Below are 18,037 nucleotides of genomic sequence, written 5' to 3'. Positions count from 1 at the left end.
AATCTGCTAAGACATACCTGTGGGAGGTTTGGGCTTTTAAATCTGTGCCTTAAATGTCCCAACAGTTCCCTAACTTGCAGAAAGTTTATTCCTATCAGGTCCTTAACCTCAGTTTTCTTGGGAAAATCACTGCAAGTATCTCCCTTCAAAAGCCTACTACAGAACATGTCTAAGATCTGAAGAGGTTCCCCCCACGAAAATTAAGTGGTCTCCACAAGATTGAGATTTTTAGATTTAAAATTCTCATGTTTAGGTTGAAATTACAAGCTAATAACAACAATCATATCATTAAGTCTGGATGAACGGTTTTGAATCACGGGAAAACTAAATTCTAAAATAAAAATCTCAAAGGTTTGAGCCCCTCCATCTCACACTCCCACGTCTTCTCCCTCTCCCTGTACTTCTGCAGACACAGGAAAGAAAGAGCTGAAAAAAAGCAAGGGAGAAAATTTTCTCTCCAAAATGCAAGCAAAACAGTAACAGATTTCAATTATAACAAGAAATTTATTTTCTGCACAAAACACAATTTGCTCTTTCAACAGGCTCCAGCTGTAGTAGGCTGAGAGTAAAGGTGTAACACATGAAGGCAAATATGGCTTATACTTTAGGAATGGCTGTGATTTTTATGGATTGCATTGATGAGAAATGCATTTGCACACTCTGAACTGCCAGTAACATTTTTGTTGTGGGATACACTTTGAATAATTCCTTTGCAAAAAGCATGGCCATATATTTTTTTAGAAATGGAAAGTCATGCTGGAAGACCCAAGCTTCTAAATGAATGGTGTTTCTATAAATAAAGGTGGTATAAATGCAACATACTGATTCTCCAATCCATCATCCTTTAAGCTAAAATACATCATTCCTCTCTAACTTCAATCCCCAGCCATGCCATCCTCTTAATTATAAATGGTCTGACACTTATCAAACCATTCTCTGTGTACTACACAATCCTCACCCTTAATTGCACAAATATTTTATTTTTGGAACAACACAGCTCAGAAACAAGCTTCATTTTTCTTTTCACGACTCAGTCTCTATTAAAGTAAAGCATTTATAAAAGCTCTGAGCGCATGAAGAGAAAATTAGTTGCTCCTCCGTGGCTAACAGTTTTTAGCTCATCACAATGCAGCTCCACATCACTCCGAGCAGAGCAGTGATTAAAACTGCGCCTGCAACAAAGCAACATTGTATACAGCGATGACGTGCTCCAGTCAAAAACGTCTCCCCTCTTGTTATGATTGGTATTCCCCAGATGTTTGACTTTGAGCTCTAGCTTGGCAGGCGAGGCTTTGTGGCTGCAATTCAAGTCCCAAGCTTGAGCAGCTCCAGTGTTTATTCTCATAATTTACACTTTGTGATGGCTTATGGACAGTTATGTACTTGGTTTCATAGCCACCACTTCAAACCAAGGGTCTGATCCTGCCTTTATGGAGTTAGTAGTAAATGCTTCCCAATTCCAGCACTGGCAGGAGGCCCCGGATGACTAAGCCATCTCTCAAAGCAAACAAGCCAATATAAAAGAACAATTTGGTTTAAAAACAATTTAAAAATGCCTGAAATCTTACTTACTAGGAAGTCTTCTTCACAGTACACCTTGCCATTGACGTTGTAGAATGCTTTTCCTCGTAGTCTTCTCCCTGTTAAAATACGGTGCCATCAGAATTTTGTGCACTGTCCCCAGATCCAGTCGTTCAGGATGGAAAGCGAAAAGCACACCCTGCTGCGCCTGTCTGCATGGCCAGTTCCTGGCTCCTCTCCTCCCTGGAGGGTCCATCCAGAGACGTGGGTGAGGGTTAGGCTTTCAGTTCCACGCTGCCATATTACAAATTCCTTGTCAACTAAATGTTGCTTCTAAGTGGAGGTTATGGAACCCAGCTGAAACCAGTTCCTGGAAAATTGAAATCTAAACCCAAAAATTATTCTTGGGGGAAAGGCTCATTTGTAAATCGAGACAATTTTCTTAGCAGGTGAAATCACAGCAGGCATACATCCGCTGCAGTCAACATCAGCAAAGTCTTTGTCTCCAAAGGACCAAACAAGGAATACTGCATATGTATGTTCCTGTCACCTTTAAAATTACTAATACATTAATCAATGCCACAGCAACTACACCCACAGCTCCCTGTGATACTAAAGCAGAACAAGGCACACGTGATGGAGGGAAGGGCAGAAAAATCACATTGAAAACATGAGATTTAATTTTCAAGTTTGAACATTTGCCATTTCATTAGCACTTGCAGAACTCTATTAACAAAGCCTGTGATCATCGTTAACTAATGGCTCCCTTTACAGCCAAGAAATGTGCAACAAACTCCAGAGAGTCCCAACAAAAAGGATTAGAACCAGGAATTCAAAAACCACCAAGCCCAACCAGTTTTTAGATACAGCAGATCAGATTTGTTTTACACCGGAGCTGCTCCACTGAAAGCAACACCATTTTATCAGTGTAAAACCAGAGAGGAAGAAGGGAAACTGCACTCATCCCGACTCACCTGATTTCCACTCTGTGCCAGAGTCCCACTGGCCAAAGCTCCCAAACATTTGTGTGCTCTTGCAAGCCATTTGCAGCCTTGGCAAGCAGATGGCATGGTGCCTCTTAGGGGCTGCGTACCAGCTGCTGTTAGCAGTGACACAGAGCAAGGAAGAGGGCAAGAGGCTCTGTATTTACAGGTCAACAGATGACCCTCCCAGATCACTGCCGAAGCTTTTACTCCACAGAATAAGCTTGGATATCTACCGAGGCAGAGTAGTAGCTCCACCATAAACACCGCCCATCTTTGCAGAGGGTTTGACTCCAAGGGCCAGCAAGCTGAGCCAGCTGGCCAGGCACCGAGGGGCAGGAGTGCTCTCCACGGTTTCCATAAACAACGTTGAGGAAAATATGATTAATTTTCAGTGCTTGAAAGTGCCTTTTACACGTTGCCACTGTGATCCGATCCTGGGAAACAGTGTGTGGCACAAAGGAGTTGGGATCTGGGCTGATGCTTTTGGGAAATCACATGCTGCATGTGGTTGTCTGGCGGTTTTACTGTCGTGGCCGAGGGAAATGCTTCTTTTGTGTGCACATTCTTGGGCTGTCGATCTCACGGGCTGCTGTCTCCATACTGCTGGTAGGTGGAGTCAGCTCTTGTTTGTCTTTCCAGCTGCCTGGTAGCTCTGGTGGGGACCAGAAGCCTGGTGGTATGGGCAATACACTGGGACTGCTCCATCTCCTCTGGGACTCTTAGGTAAAACTGGTCCGTCCTACACATCATCGAAAGAAGGCACAGGGCTGGTACAGCAATCAGGGGGTCACAGGGCTTCTTTCAACTGATGGAGGAGCTACTGCCTCTACATCTTCCCTCCTGTTTATCCAAGCTGTTTTTAAACCTCTCCAGCAAAAGGTATAGGAAAGGTAAATAGAAGGGAGGGAAGACAAGGGAAGAGGCCAGAATGGCTTTTTAAAGGACATATTGGCTCTGCCAGACCCAGCCTTGATACACGACTTGTCTTTAGATGGTGAAAACGATGTGGCTGCAACCAGAACAGGGACTTGCCTTGGACGTGCTGATGCAGCACTTCCACCTTGCTCACATGCACCACTGGTGCAGAGCCTGGGCGTTTGTTTCAGGTGGAGAAGCGCTGGCCATCACCCTCGCCACACACCCACTGCGGTTAGAAGCAGCAGAGATAATTAGGGACAAATCCTGAACTCCGTTGCTGGAAGGATCTCTACAGGAAAGGAACGCCCCAATTTGGGGAGGCATCAGCAGCTCCCAAGGCACTGCAGAGGCTGCACCAGGACCTGTACATCCTGCTTTGTATCAGTGTGCAGAGCCTGGCAGCACTCAGGTTGATAGAAACGCCGCAAGTTCTGCTCCTGCTGTTTCCTTAGAACAGCATCACTGGCAGAAGCCAACGGGCTCAGAGATTTCCTGGACTGGGAAAGAAGTGGGAAGCCTATGACCCAAAGCAAACAAGGCAAAACCAATGTTTTGGACTGGCTCTCAAAGACGCTTATGTTATCAGTTGTGTTTGGCAGCTGATTGCCCTGCGACGTGAAACAACCTCACCTCACCCCAGCGCAGCAAAGCTGCGAGCCTCCATCTCAGCCACTGTACAACTTGTGAGCCCCTGCTCACACCCCGCTCTGCAAGCCCCCTCGCCTGCCAAACACAGACAGCTGGCCTCCCCTTCCATATAGCTGACATGATAAAAACATCTCTGTTTTACACAGCACTTACAGAGCAACACCTTTCAAAACTGAGGAAGAATACCATTTTCCTCACTTCACAGCTGAAAAAAGCAAGCCACCTATTAAGGAACTGACTTGCCTAAACTCATAAAGCAGGCAAGCAGCTTGCTCACATGATAATTACTGTTATTAGAAATAATTAATAAGATTGACAGGCCGTGTACCTTAGAAGAATTTCATTCAGGGATGATACAATAATTACCTCATAAACAAGAAACAGCAAGTTATCACACAAATAGCTGTGGCTGCATTGTATTGGTTTCTACATAGTACGTTTTAGAAATAAAGGCAAAAACATATGTTCCATTTGCCCTATAGAAGAGTTTGCTAAATGACAGCACTGAACACGGTCAAACACCAAACTCTGAGAGTAGCTGGTGGCAGTTGTGGCCAGGGAGACACAAAGCCCAGGGAGATGCAGCGTTGGTAGCTCCCATCCCCAGGGCAGCCGCACAGCAGGGTGGGTGCAACGCCTTGAGGTTAGAGTACCTGCCCTGAGCTCGATGTACTGGACAAGGCGGTTTCACCTCTCATAGTCCTGGAGTAACTTGGGGGCTTGCACAGTACCAGCCTGCTCTGTGTTGCCGTAACCTATTATTGTCAGTCAGGCAGAGATTACAAGTCAAAAAAAACCTGATGTTGCTTTAGCCAGCTGAGTCAAACACCTGGCCAGCTAGACAAGGTAATATCCTGCCCACTGGTACGCAGAACCTGCTGCTGGGCTTTCCTTTGAATGAGTGAGTATAGCCAAGCCTGGGTTACTATTTGCTTTCATAATATTGAAACAAAAAAGACAAGAGTTTCTGACAAAACTTGATGCAACTTGCTGATAGCTCATTATAATAATAATGAGCAGTTATAATGAGCAGCCTAGCACAGAGTTCACAAGTACGGGGTTTCACAAACACCATGCTTCTTTCCTCCTTCTGCTGGATACCCACCTTGGCACGTCTGCCCTGACAGACCAGTTTTCAACAGTGTCGAGGAAGAGGCTCTGCTTCACACCAGACCAGAAAAGCAGCAGGTCGGCCAGGAACGCGAGGGGGACACGACAGGACAGGGCAGAAGCTGCCCAGCCTGCAGCCCGCACACAGGCACGTAACACTAGCTTTTATAGGGAAGCCCCCCCCCCCCACCCCCCACCCGCGAGTACTCCTTGGAGCCTTGTTTTACTGTAGATAATGAAGCTTATGCACTCATGGTGACAACGAATGCTTGTTGCAAATAACTTTTACATTTCTTGACTGACATCCACACGTTCAGGGGTAGCAAGCGCCAGGATAAGCGTGTTCCACCACCTGAGGTGGGAGGCAGAGACCTCGCAAATGCTCCAGCAGAGCGCAAAGTTTCAGGTAGACAATCTAGCAGTTAATAAAATGCAAGCTAGAAATTACTCTATCCCAAGGAATGATCACAACTGGTATTTGCAACCAACATGACAAACATCCAAAAGAAAGCGGGCTTTTGGAACTGTTAAAAAAATATACAAAATCAGAATCAGCTCTAGGTTTTTAACATCACTTTTCACATTTAACCACTTTACGAGTCTCTGGTATTTAAATGTGTCTAGCACTGACTTCCTGCACAATTTTTCTCCCCTATGTGTTGCCAAGTAAAAGGAAAGAATGGGAGAGCTGTCACTTTAGCAAAGGACTCAACTCAAAAGATTAGGCTTGCAAAAGGAAAAATGACCCACAGTTGACACACGCTGTCCACAACTATTCTCTCCAGTCTCCACAACACTTTGCTAGGTGGTGAAAACACACCAGCCAGGAAGCCAAGATGGGGTAAAACTTTTTCCAACTCTGTTTCAAAAGCTGCTCCAGGCCCTCATGGAACAAAATGGGAATCAGACTGGGTTTTACAGTCTTGAGGAAGTGCTCCGAAGGAGCACTGAAAATGTCCTGTCCCCTCCCCACTAGCCCAGAATGCATCTTCAAAGCCCTCCCTGCTGCTAGGAGCAGTGGGATATTTGCCTATAGGGAGGTGAGTTTATCAAGTTGCAGCCTTCAGTGGTAGATCTCTAGTCTCACATGGGATGACGCAACCGCGTCAGGGGCTAACACCCCCCCTCGCCTTTGTAAGAGAAGAGATAGCAATGTCTCACTGTCACAGCATGGTTATTAGACCTAATTACTGTTTGCAGAGGGCTTTGAAGTTTAAAAGTGCCAAGCATTATTATAATATTTTAAGTACTTTGATGATTAAAAACACACAACCATTGGGTAATAATCATGATTTACTAGTACTGTAGTGTAAGCAAGTTCATGTGAGAAGCCTGCATTGTCTCAGTGCCTGACGCTACTTAAAAACAAACAGCTCCCCTCTGACATAATGGGAATGCAGCAGACCCAGCCTTGCCTCCCAGATAACGCCTGGTGTGTCCTGAGACTACCAGTATGCTGAAAAAATACACCAGTGTACCTCCTTGCCATCACAATTTCTCTCCTGATACTTTAGACATATGTGCCTCTTCTCGTAACTTCATGCAGGAAAGTTTCGGTGTTAGAACGAAGTGTGAGATGACTAATAAGTCCTTGTTACTTCTAACATTACAGCTGTGTGGAACAGGCCTCTATTTTAGTCAGAAAATATAATTAAAACCTCCCCATATGGAATGCAGTCAAAGAGTTCCGCTGTAGGTATTGCTGCTAAAGATAGGGAATTCGTTACAGCAGAGCTAATTAAAACCCTGAACAGCCCAAGCTATCACCACTGAATATTATTCGAGTACCTGCCATTCCTGTTGGCTGGGGACACGCTTGGGTAGGTCTGACCACACGAGCACAGACCTCGGCTCTGCTGCTGCCTCTCCTATGGGGACATGGCCCCCAGGGAGCCCCGGCACAGGCAGTGAGCAAGGTGCATGCTGCTGCAGGACCAGGCAGGATGGCTGTGGGCTGCCCTGCCGCAGCATCGGGGACTTGCTCGAGCACCCAGCACAGCCACACACTGCTGCTGCCCCCGAAGGGGCACCATGAGCTCCTGGCTTGTCTCACAGCAGCAATACAAACACACAGCATCCTTCCTTAACAGCTCTTTCTGGAAGAAAAAAGTGCATCACATTGCTTCGCTCATTGGGATTTCTTCCCCTTACTTCTTATTTTACAAATTGTTGGTTCTCAGGCTGAATGGGACACTCATTGAGAATCCTGGCACTCTGGAAGCTTTGGTCCACAACTCACACAGCTTTCTGAGCATGGCAGCCCCTGGCTCTTCATGCCTGCCTGCCCAATGAACTGTGCATATCTGTTTTAGTCAGCAACATTAAACATGGACCTAATTGCTTGTTAACTGCTTCAGACACCATCTCTGCAGTGACTGATGTGACACCAGCATCGTTACTGGTCTCATGTTAGCACCTTAAATCAGAGCCTCTCAAAGCATTTAGATTAAAGCAACATACACACAGGATTAATATGCAACAACATTTGCTCAAGTATTTCGCAGCTACCATAATAGGGAAGGAAAATTGCCGTGTATTGCCCCAGAGCCCTGTACAAGTGAAACCAGACAGAAGGTGGTTTAGGCTGAGCAAACGTATCTGCATGCCTGCTGCCCACCTATGGCCACAGCCTCCATCACTGCTCAGTGGAAATGTAAGCTTCACCAGGCCAAACCTGGTCGTTTTGTTTTGCTGAAGCCCATGGAGTAGGTCTGGGGCTGCTCTGATTCAGAGCCGGTCTGCAGTGACCTTCCACAGGCTGCCCATGCTCCCCAATGCAGATAGCAGCCAAAGGCACTTTTACACCCCCCAGGCTGTGATGGGGCCCATCACCAAGTCCATGCAGGGGCACTTGGTGACCAAGTGCTGTCCCCTGTGCCTTGTGGACATCATCATGACAGCTCAGGGTGCACAACCACCATCTGTACCCTTAAAATAAACTCATGGTAAGGATGCTGCAGCTTTTCTTGCCATGCAAGGTGTCACCTGCCCTCTGAAGAGGGCCCACATGCTCTCTGAAGTATACATTTTAATGACTGAGAAATCAGGACTAAAACGATTCAAAAGCCAAAGGGCAAATGAAACATCCAGAATACAATCTGTTCTCCACAAACCCCTAGACTGGAGAAATATTATTTCTGAGAAGTGGAAGCTAAACCTTAAGTCACCAGATGATTCCAGAAGCTGAAACTTCAAGAGAAATACCAAGTTTTACAAACATGGAATAAATCATTGAAAGTATTATGTAACAATGATCCACCTCTGCTACCTCTTCTACCCAGTGAACTCAAGATAAAACTGATGGAGAATTTCACCCAGGAGGGGTTTTCTTTCATTTGGTAGAGGAGGTTCGCCTGTCCAGGAATTAAAGATGTGCCGAAACAAAACAAAAGCTTCCAATACTTTCTTTGTTACCGTTTCTTCTTTACTCACATGTAAGTTTGGGCCCACAGCTGTCCATCTCTCCCTCTGACTTAGGACTGCCTATCTGCACAGGGATTTTCTTTACACAGGGCTTCTGTCACTCCACCCACGTGAGAATGGGGAGCACAGAGGCTGCTTTAGCCCCTGGATAACTGTTAGCTACATTTTTCCTGCTCTGTCTCCTACAGGGTACTCACACAAAGCCACCAAGCAGCGTGAGCGCAATCTCTTCACGACAGGGTCCTGCGTTGCAGCCGCAGGCTCCGTCGCGGGTGCCGGGGCAGCACAGGGTCTTCGTGGCGGGAAGGGGCTGCAAGGAGGACTGCGCTCCAGCGCCTGGGCTTGGCGAAACTTCCATCCCCCACTGCCACTGCCCCGTCCCCTCCTCACAATGCTCAACTGCTCAGGCTTTGTCAAAGCAGGGGTGAATTTCTAGGGCTTTCAGGGTTTTTAAGATAGGAAAAAGAAAAAAAAAAAAATCAATGCCAAATTCCTTTGAATAGAAGATACTGCATGTTGGCAGAAGCCACTTCTCACAGACTCCAGCCGTTTGAAATCTGAAACACTAAAAAGTGGCTACTGTGGATGTGCTGTATTCTTCTTTTCAAAGCAATCTGGCACACAATTTTGCTCCCCTGTTTCAGGACCCAATCCTGCATTCCTTTCACGCTCAGACTCCCATTGACTTTAAGGAATGCAGGATTGGATCCTAAATGTGTGCTTTACTCACACAATAGCTCCTCATGGTTACGATCTATTGAGAAAGGCACACTTTAAAAACCATTTGGAATTGCAGGCTCATCCACCAGGCCAGAATGCCTGTAAAGATCTTCCATTATTTCAGGAAAAATGCTTGGTGTGTGAATTACACACACACACACGTTCCTGGTTTCGAGCTGCAGGCAGAGCTTAGCTTGAGATGCATCAAAATATTTTGAGCACTGGCCTGATAGTTCATAAAGAAACCACGTGCAATTTTAGTTTTTGAAAAAAAGCAAAACTGCAGGGGAAAAAAAGCCACCAAAGCAAACATATAAGCAACTGAATCTTTAGGATGGTTTTTCAGAGAACTTTTGTAAAAGCCCCTAAAAGACCTGCACTGGCTAAGACAAAACAGAGCCTTGCACTGCTATTTTTGAGGATGCTGTATATTGAGTTACGAGGCTATTACGATGCAAATCTCAAATGTACAAGCTTTTTACTTGGCCATAAACACAAAACAGTATACATTGTCCTTTCACAAGAAAAGGTTTGCTGCTAAAATAGCAGAAGCCCTACGTAAATAACCAACATTCTTTCTGCCTGAGGTCACTGACTTGGCCTATTCAATTCTGGGCTAGTCTGGGATTTGACAATCTAAGCAGGGGAGAGGCCCTTTCCTTTTTTTCAAAAGAATGCTGGGATTTTATTTGAAATTTAAACTCTTGCAAACAAAAGGTGGCATCGTATGCTAGAGGCCTATGAAGGTGGAGTACAGGATGTGTATTGTTTTCTCCCTTTACATAGACTCTTTCAGGAAAGCGTGTTGAGAGTCTATGAACAAATTCTAATCAAATATTATCATCAGGTAGGCAGACATAGCATGATATGAACGAACACTTTTAAGAGATCAGGAGATTTTCTTTTTAAAAATATCAATAGAGTGAAATCATAAAATAGTTTAAAAGTATAATATAAATTAGCATTTCAAATGTGTTATTTTTCAAATTTTAATTGAAAATTCCTCGATAGTTTAAGTTCCTATACTAATTCATATTTGTACATTAAAAAAGGAGCTTTTCAGTGCAAATTAACTGTGGCTACAGAGTCAGTATTCATTCTCATTCTCTAGCTCAAGTTGATCTGTCCTGGAGAGGCAGATGGCAGTTAACTATTTTTCCTCCCAATTACTGTTGCCCAGCTCTTACTTGGAGTCTCACAAAAGCACCCTCTTGTATAATACAATTATCATTTCCATTTCTGGGCTCTCGTCCAGGCTCTGCGTTGCTCTCTGCTCTGTGCCACCTCTCCAGGATGGAGCAGCCTGCCAGCTCCTGCCACATGGACGTGCTAGTACCACACACCTCCCACCACAGACGACTACGCTAAGCTGAATGTGCAGCTGGTGTAAATCGTGACAGCATCATTCAATTCATCACAATTTATACAAGCTGTAGACCTGCCCCAAGGTACTATCTTGGCCAGAAAACAGTCTGTCTCTGCTATGCACTCGGTAACGTGCAGTAAAATCCAGATGAAAACAAGGCAGTTTATCATTTTGACATGTTTGTAGCCCAGGGTAAACTTTAGACTCTCCTCTGCAGTTTACCTTAGCCTGCCATGATGTCAAAATGAAAAACTTCATTATCTTCCCTAGGCTTTTGCCTTGTATCAGCTATGGCACTGAAGGAAACACCTTTCTCTCCAGAAAGTGTGCCTTTGCTGCCAAAAACTCTTGCCTTTCTGCACTGAGGCAGGTAACCTTGTCTCGCTCTGACCACTCTGCACCATTTGCCACCCCCAAAGCCAGCAAGCCCAAGACTGGGTGGAGAGGTACATTTCCCCAACCTAACTGCGTGACTTCAACTGTCAGTCTCTGGCAGGATTATGTAGATATATAGCTAATATCTTTTGTTACCTTGCTGGAAAACCCAACCTTTCTTGGCAGGGTATCCATAATCTCCATGCCATGTTTACTCTAGTGTGGAATTCTCTCTTCCTTTCTCTCTCCTACTCTTCGGTCAGGTTATTTAACCAGAAGGTTACTTAATGCTGCAGGGACAAAAAGATCTCTGATCTCTGGTACTCAGGCAAAATGTTGCTGTGCAAACCATATTATAAACTTAGCAGATACTTTCAAGCTTCCATGTAATTTGCAAAAGTTCAAATTGGCAGATGTTTCCTTTCTCTCCCACTCACGTATTTATTCTATCCCATACCACCCATCAATTTCAGTGTTAAGGCATAAATTATTTCCATGGAGATCCAACAGAAGAACTTATGTTGAAAAGGAGTTTGTAAAAACATAAGCCAAGCATATATTTAAAACCAGAAATACAACAGCCTGCATTGATCTAATAGCTATTTTAGGCCTACATATTAACATATCTTAAAATACATTTCTTAATAAGCTAGCAAGCAGACACACTAACAGGGTAATGTAAAATAAAGTTCCAAATGTACTTCAGTTAAGATTCCCGCCCCCCCCCAGGGATAGGTTTACAAAAAAAAAAAAAAAAAAAAAAAGAAAAAAGAAAAAAAGAAAAATGTGAAGGACAAAGCAACACAGACCACAGCATAAAAACCATGACAGGCCTCGCCACAACTCAGACAGCTGTGAGGGAAGAGGGTATAGCTCTTCCCCAAGGTAACTCTAACTCCCACTGTGGGAAGCTTTCATGGTTCCATCACAGACCCTGCCTGTTATCAGCAATTAATTCCACTTTTCCAGCTGCTACCTGTAAGCCACGACTTAAAAGAGGGCTTGTCTTATCACACTATCCCATGGTCCCAGTGCCAGCCCATTCTATGGCAAAATAAATCCACCAACAAACTGCAGCCTATTCCAGACCTAGTCTTCCTGACTCTGCAGGACGCAACCTTCCTGAGCAGCCTTGCTGGCCGCTACCCATGCAACATGGTGGGTGGTTTTCATTCAAGCTCCAGTAAGAACCACCATAACGGCAGCAACAAGGATCCATCTAGCACAGTATCCTGTCTCCAGCTCCGGCCAAGGGTGGCAGCTCTAATGGGAAAGAGCATTAGAAACAGGGCTCAGACAGGCTGATGTGTTCCCAAGAATAACCTCTCAGCTTCCAGCAGCCAGCACTTAAGGCCTTCCCGCACCACAGGTTGCATCATAACTATTATGTTTAATAGCCTCACTGGACCAATCCTTCTTTAATTTGTCTAATTCCTCTATGAGATCATTTATACTTTTGGCCTCCACGCTGTCCCTATGGCAGTGAGTTCCACAATTTCATTATGCATTGTATGAAGCATTCCCTTTTGTTTGTTTTAAACCTCTACTGTTCTTAAGCTTCTGTTGCATCCTAAAGAACAAAGCAGCCTCTACAGTCATCACCACCAGATTAGAGAAAAGCTGTGTAAGTCAAAACCTGAAACTTCAGTCTTTAACTGCACCTGGAGATGAATGCGATGCAGATCACAAGCACAACTCATAGTTTTATCTAGCACCTTTTTGAGACTCTGGTCAGGTCCTCTTTGTACAATACAGAAGTGGACACATGTAAGTGGAACTGATAGTCCTTGACTCAAAAAAATTCATGCTCTGTCTGTGAGCTCCCTGCAGGAGACATGACCAAGCCACCAAGTTCTGCACTGCCTGAAGTTCATGAGTTGCCTTGGTAGGTACACACGGTAGATAATTTCTATGGTACTACATCTAAAGGCAGCCGCCACCGTATTCCAGTAAGATTAGAGGAACCAAATTAAAAAGGAAAAGATTAAAAAAGAGATGCTTGGTCCCTACTGCCACCTGGACATTCAGGGCAGGGCAAGAACCCACCAGAGTCTCCATCTGACAAACTTAACTAGCAAAAGTTAGGTAAACTTGTTCAACTGAGGGCACTGCAGACCCCTCACCATTGCTACCAGGTTCTTTCTTGCAAGTCACTATTCTCATCTTCATTCACGTTCAGCCTCAACTAGAAATCATAGCTTAGCCTGTCTCTGAAGCAGATGATCAGAAATCTGATCAAGAGCTGGAACGGCAAGTCGGATTGTTGAATGTCATCTGTGCACACAATGAGCTGCAGCATCACCTTCTCTCATAATACTTAATACATAAAAGTATGTTGAACAAAAGGAGTGGACACAGCCCAATCTTGTGGCAACATGCAAGAGAGCCTCAAAGGAGATGAGCAATTTCCCTAAACTATCTTCTCTGTTGTCTCAGGAAAACAATAATGGATTTGCACAGGAACAGTTTACTTTCTTCCTCCCAGTAGCATCGTATGCATCAGCACCTCAGTGTGAGCAGCATCAAAGGGCACTGCTGATGAACCTAAACACACCAGGCAATGCTTGATTTGAGTCACATCCAGAAAGTGTTCAGCAGCCAACACCAATGGCACCCACGTGTTTGTGAAATCAAGCTCACAGTGGCCAATTCTCATTCCCTTGAGATAAATCTTTGCAATAGAGATTGTTGAGATCCACAAATGCCTAGAAATGGCATCTCGAGCAACAGCTATAACTTTTTTCTTCATGTGATAATGAAAGAATGTATCAGGGAATGGTCCTTGGTACCAGAAGTACTAAGAAAGCTTAGAAAGGTTAGTACACAGTGGAGAAAAATCTAAATATTCTCAGGATGGCAAAGTTTTAAAACATTCTGCCAGTTTTAGAGCACATTCTTTTTGTTTACATTATTTAGCAGTAGGTTTGAAAGAACAGCACAGACACAACTCTTCTCTTGCTCACACTAGTGAACAATTATACTGATGTTAATAATGTAACTTCAGATTTATTCTCTGTAACTTTGAACAAAACCTTACTAGGACCTTAGATATGCATTTCAGACAATATTCCAGTATACTTTACTGTAAATAAAATAAAACTGAAAATTATAGTTGTACTGAATTACTGAAATGAACTAGGGCTTGCTCAGCCAATTCAAAATATAACCAGAAATCAGCCCTCCAAAATGGCCTGTCCTTGATGTTTTGTTGTGGACTGACCACAGCTTCCTGCACCAGGTCACATCAGAACTAAAACCACAAGCAGCTTCCAAGTCAGAGAGATTAATAGGTAGGACTCCTGATAGTACACTCAACTTTTTTTGGCACTCAGGTACAATAAGGATATTGTTCCTTTAATGCTTAGCTTTCCTTTTAAGAAGTATGTGAGATTTCAGCCAGTTCTCCCCAACGATTAGTTCAGGATGAATGTACTTAACTCAGGATTCAGCTGGAAAGAGCCCAAATAGATGCAATCAATTTTCCACTAAATCCACTTCCTTCCTCTCTTCCCTACCCAGCATGAGACATCAACTCACCACTACAGCCAGTGGTGACTAAGACAATGAAAACCTCTGCCTTCAGCCATGCTCATATCAAACTTAGTTATTCCTTCTTTTAATTTTCCCTGGTTTTCTGTTTTTGCATATCCTGTTCACTAGCCCAACATTTGGGCTATGTGGAAAAGCAGCTCTACAGCAAACACGAAAAAGCAGCTATACAGCAAACCACAGACACCAAACGCACTGGCTGCTGTAAACCCCAAAGTTAGTAATTGAAAACTGCAGAGAATCAGTTGCAGAACTTCACTGATAAAGGACTTTTCCCTTTGCATATATTTAACTGGAACCTCCCCGAGGTTTCAATGTGCAGATACCGTATGTCTGCATCTGCCAGCATTCGTGCTGTGCCATCTCTGTGTCTAACACCAAATTATCTTCACTATCATCATTTAAACACCACAGTACTTCTGAGACATTAGCTGTTAGCCACTTTACTTCAACTAACCTCATGCAGCATGGCCTGAAAAAGAACAGTTGTAAAAACAGGGATGATTTGCTACTAGAATTTAACCAGGGTAATAAAAAATAACATCTGTTCAAAAACAAGGCTTAGAAAACATGATTTCTGGCTCTCACCTACATGCCTTCTTAAGAGTTTAAGTAGATGATTTCCACCCTCATTTCCCCAAGCGTATACATTCTCCTTTGTTAAATAACTTGCGAAAACAGCAAAACAAGTCCTGGTGGCTGGGTATTCTTTAGGCTTTCTTACTCTAGAACAGTAGTCTCCAAACTTTTTTGATCATGCTCCTCCATCAGTAAAAAATGTTTGAACATCCACCCCCAATACACACATATTTATTTATTTATTTATAAGTTATATACATCTACTACTGAAATATTTTTTTCCCCCGCACCCTAATGGATTGTCTTGAGCACTCTCTGGGGTGCATGCTCCCCACTCTGGAAACTGCTGCTCTAGATACCACTGGACTGTTAATACTGATTCAGCAAATTGTTTCTATAGGTCTGAATTTACGCTGCTGTTGTTCCTAAAGTTGGCAATCCACTGACTCACTCAAATAAGTTATTTGCATTATTTCCAGGAAAAATTTTGCAGGAAACACAATTGGAAAAGTGACAGTGTAAGAGTACCCAGGCAGCCAGCTGAGTTGAGTGACTGAGGTTCTATGACTATATCCAATTTAATGTCAGGATATATGACACTTGTGTTTCAAAATACATTGCTAGACAACCATTGTAGACATAGCAATCAGTAATAAAAAATGATTGCTAAATCCATTTCTGCTTTTAAATATGCATTAAACCAGATGTGCCTTTCACTGCACAGGTACAATTAAAAGAGCTGGCAGGTATTAGCAGCCGTATTCTGCATATGTGCTGGCACTGTGAGTCACCTACACCAGTTGAGTCAGCCGTGCTGTCAGAAACCAGCAGCCACGACTGATTTTATTTCTTTTTATAGGCGTTTACTTCAAAAGTTTCTCTCCTCCACTTTTTTGCCTACTTTTTGCCTAGCTCATCATCCACTTTTGTTACTACTGTTCCAGACACAGTGCAAGTTCACAGGAGCATGGCAAACAAAGAGTCAAGGCTTGATAGTTTTAGGCAAGAAAAATCAGCTTGGAGCTGGGGGGGAGGAGGAGAAAGGAGCAAGCCTAAGGAGGCATTGAGAGCACTGCTGGAAGCAGAGTCCCTGCCAGAGGAAGCCAGAGCTGGGCAGACAGGAGGTGGGAGCCGCTTCCCGAAGGACCACCGGCAGGCTGCCCGCGCACACCAAGGCTGGGCTGCAGGACAGAGGGAGCGGGCAGGGGCTGGCAGTGCTAGACACTGACCAGCTGAGTCACGGGGGAAGAAGCAGTAACAGCAGATAGGGAGGTGAGGATGAGGTTATATGGGGCCCTGAAGAGGAAAAGGAAGGAATGCAGGGGGTTTTGCATCTATAAAGGGAGCTTGTGAAGACAGAAAGGAACAGGATAGTACACAAAGCAGCAAGGGAACCCCTCGCCAAGCACCCGACACCTCTGTGCTACCTGCACTCCATAGGGTGAATGGGCAGAGGAAAAGAAGGGTCTATGTGGGACCTGAAACCTGTTCTTGCAAGCCTGCCCCAACACCACAAGGCAGCAAGCGCTCACAGGGGACTTTGGCAGTGACTTCGCAAGGCCTCAGTAACCTCACAAATAACTGAGTTTACCATGTGGTTTGAGTGCCATCTCAGAGGCCACAATGGTCCACAGCCTCCCCTTCCTGCGCCAAAGCGCTCCTCCCAGCTTGCGTGAGGCAACAGGGGTGCTTGCAAAACCACTGGGCAGAAAATGCTTTGAGAGCATAAGCAACAGTCTCCAGTAGGCTTCCACATCTCTCCAGTCATGTCACGCACAAACTAAAACTTAAACGCAAACATACTGAGATACATTTTCACCGGTCACTCAGCTTTGTGGGACATGGCACAGGGAGGCTGGAATGCTCTTCGCTATTTCACCTTGCAGCATGGTTGTTTCATCCCCCAGGAACAGCAACATGGTAGGTGAAAAGCTGAAGCAGCTGAGCCTCCACTACCCCAGAATGATGGTAGGAGGTTATTCTGGCCCAGGACCACAGGACACAGACCTGTTCCTCAAGTACTAAATGTCCATGAGAAGAGAAACAGAAGGACCAAGTGTCCAGTAAAAGCTCAACGCCATTCCCTGAAGAACTCCTCCTCACTCCTTGCATGCCCTGAGCCTGCTGGGACGCTTGGGGCAGGCAAGGAACACAGGACTACACTCAAGGTTATTACACTCCCGCTTCCTCCATCACTTTAATAATTCTAATTTATTTGAATCTTGAGCCAGGAGAGCTGATGAGCTCTCACGAGAGGGTGGATCATCAAGAGAAGGCGACTGTTTAAGGGACAGCATAGAGCATCTACATATCAGGTACCAGCCCCAGTCAGACTGCTTTCCTCCTCTGCAGCCCAGCACTTTTCCAGACACGCACCAACACTGCAGTGTATCACATTATCTCTGCTGGCTGCCAAAGCGTGCTGCCTGCGCTCAATCAGATACTGGTCCTGTGAACTGCCAAATGGAGTCAATAATCCTATAAATGGAGGAGTACTGAATACAGACTGGATGTTAGCCATCAGGGAGGCCATGGTAGGCTTTGCTTCAGGTTTGTTTTTAGAAAGTATTTACTGTACCTAATTCAGGAATATGGGATCAAGTCTGCAAGCATGAAGACTTCCTCTATTTTTATTTGTGTCAGTTCAATGCAGGGGAACCCACATATAGGCTTCACGTTGGTAAAATAGTAGGAGCTTCTCAGTAAACCATAAAATAATTCCTTACTACTTCTGGCATGGTGTTCATAATCAAATCTATATTGCAAAATTACCTGCTTTTTATAGAAGTACAGGGAACAGGCTCACGTAGGGCAAACCACACCATCAACATCTAGTGTGAGG

General features: G+C 44.5%; 1 protein-coding gene across 1 annotated transcript in view; it reads right to left on the bottom strand.

Moving 5' to 3' along the window:
- LOC104616715 (Wilms tumor protein 1-interacting protein homolog) overlaps positions 1 to 18,037 on the bottom strand; it is a gene marked incomplete at its 5' end in the record, with an annotated part of 82,981 nt that overhangs the window by 21,276 nt on the left and 43,668 nt on the right. Inside the window, one exon of the mRNA XM_010281810.1 lies at positions 1,573 to 1,640. Within this exon, the coding sequence (XP_010280112.1) occupies positions 1,573 to 1,640 (68 nt within the window). The remainder of the gene's footprint in view (positions 1 to 1,572; positions 1,641 to 18,037) is intronic.

This window comes from Phaethon lepturus, unplaced genomic scaffold (assembly GCF_000687285.1).
Source record: "Phaethon lepturus isolate BGI_N335 unplaced genomic scaffold, ASM68728v1 scaffold5132, whole genome shotgun sequence".
Lineage (NCBI taxonomy): Eukaryota > Metazoa > Chordata > Aves > Phaethontiformes > Phaethontidae > Phaethon > Phaethon lepturus.
This window is presented reverse-complemented; position numbering and strand designations above follow the sequence as displayed.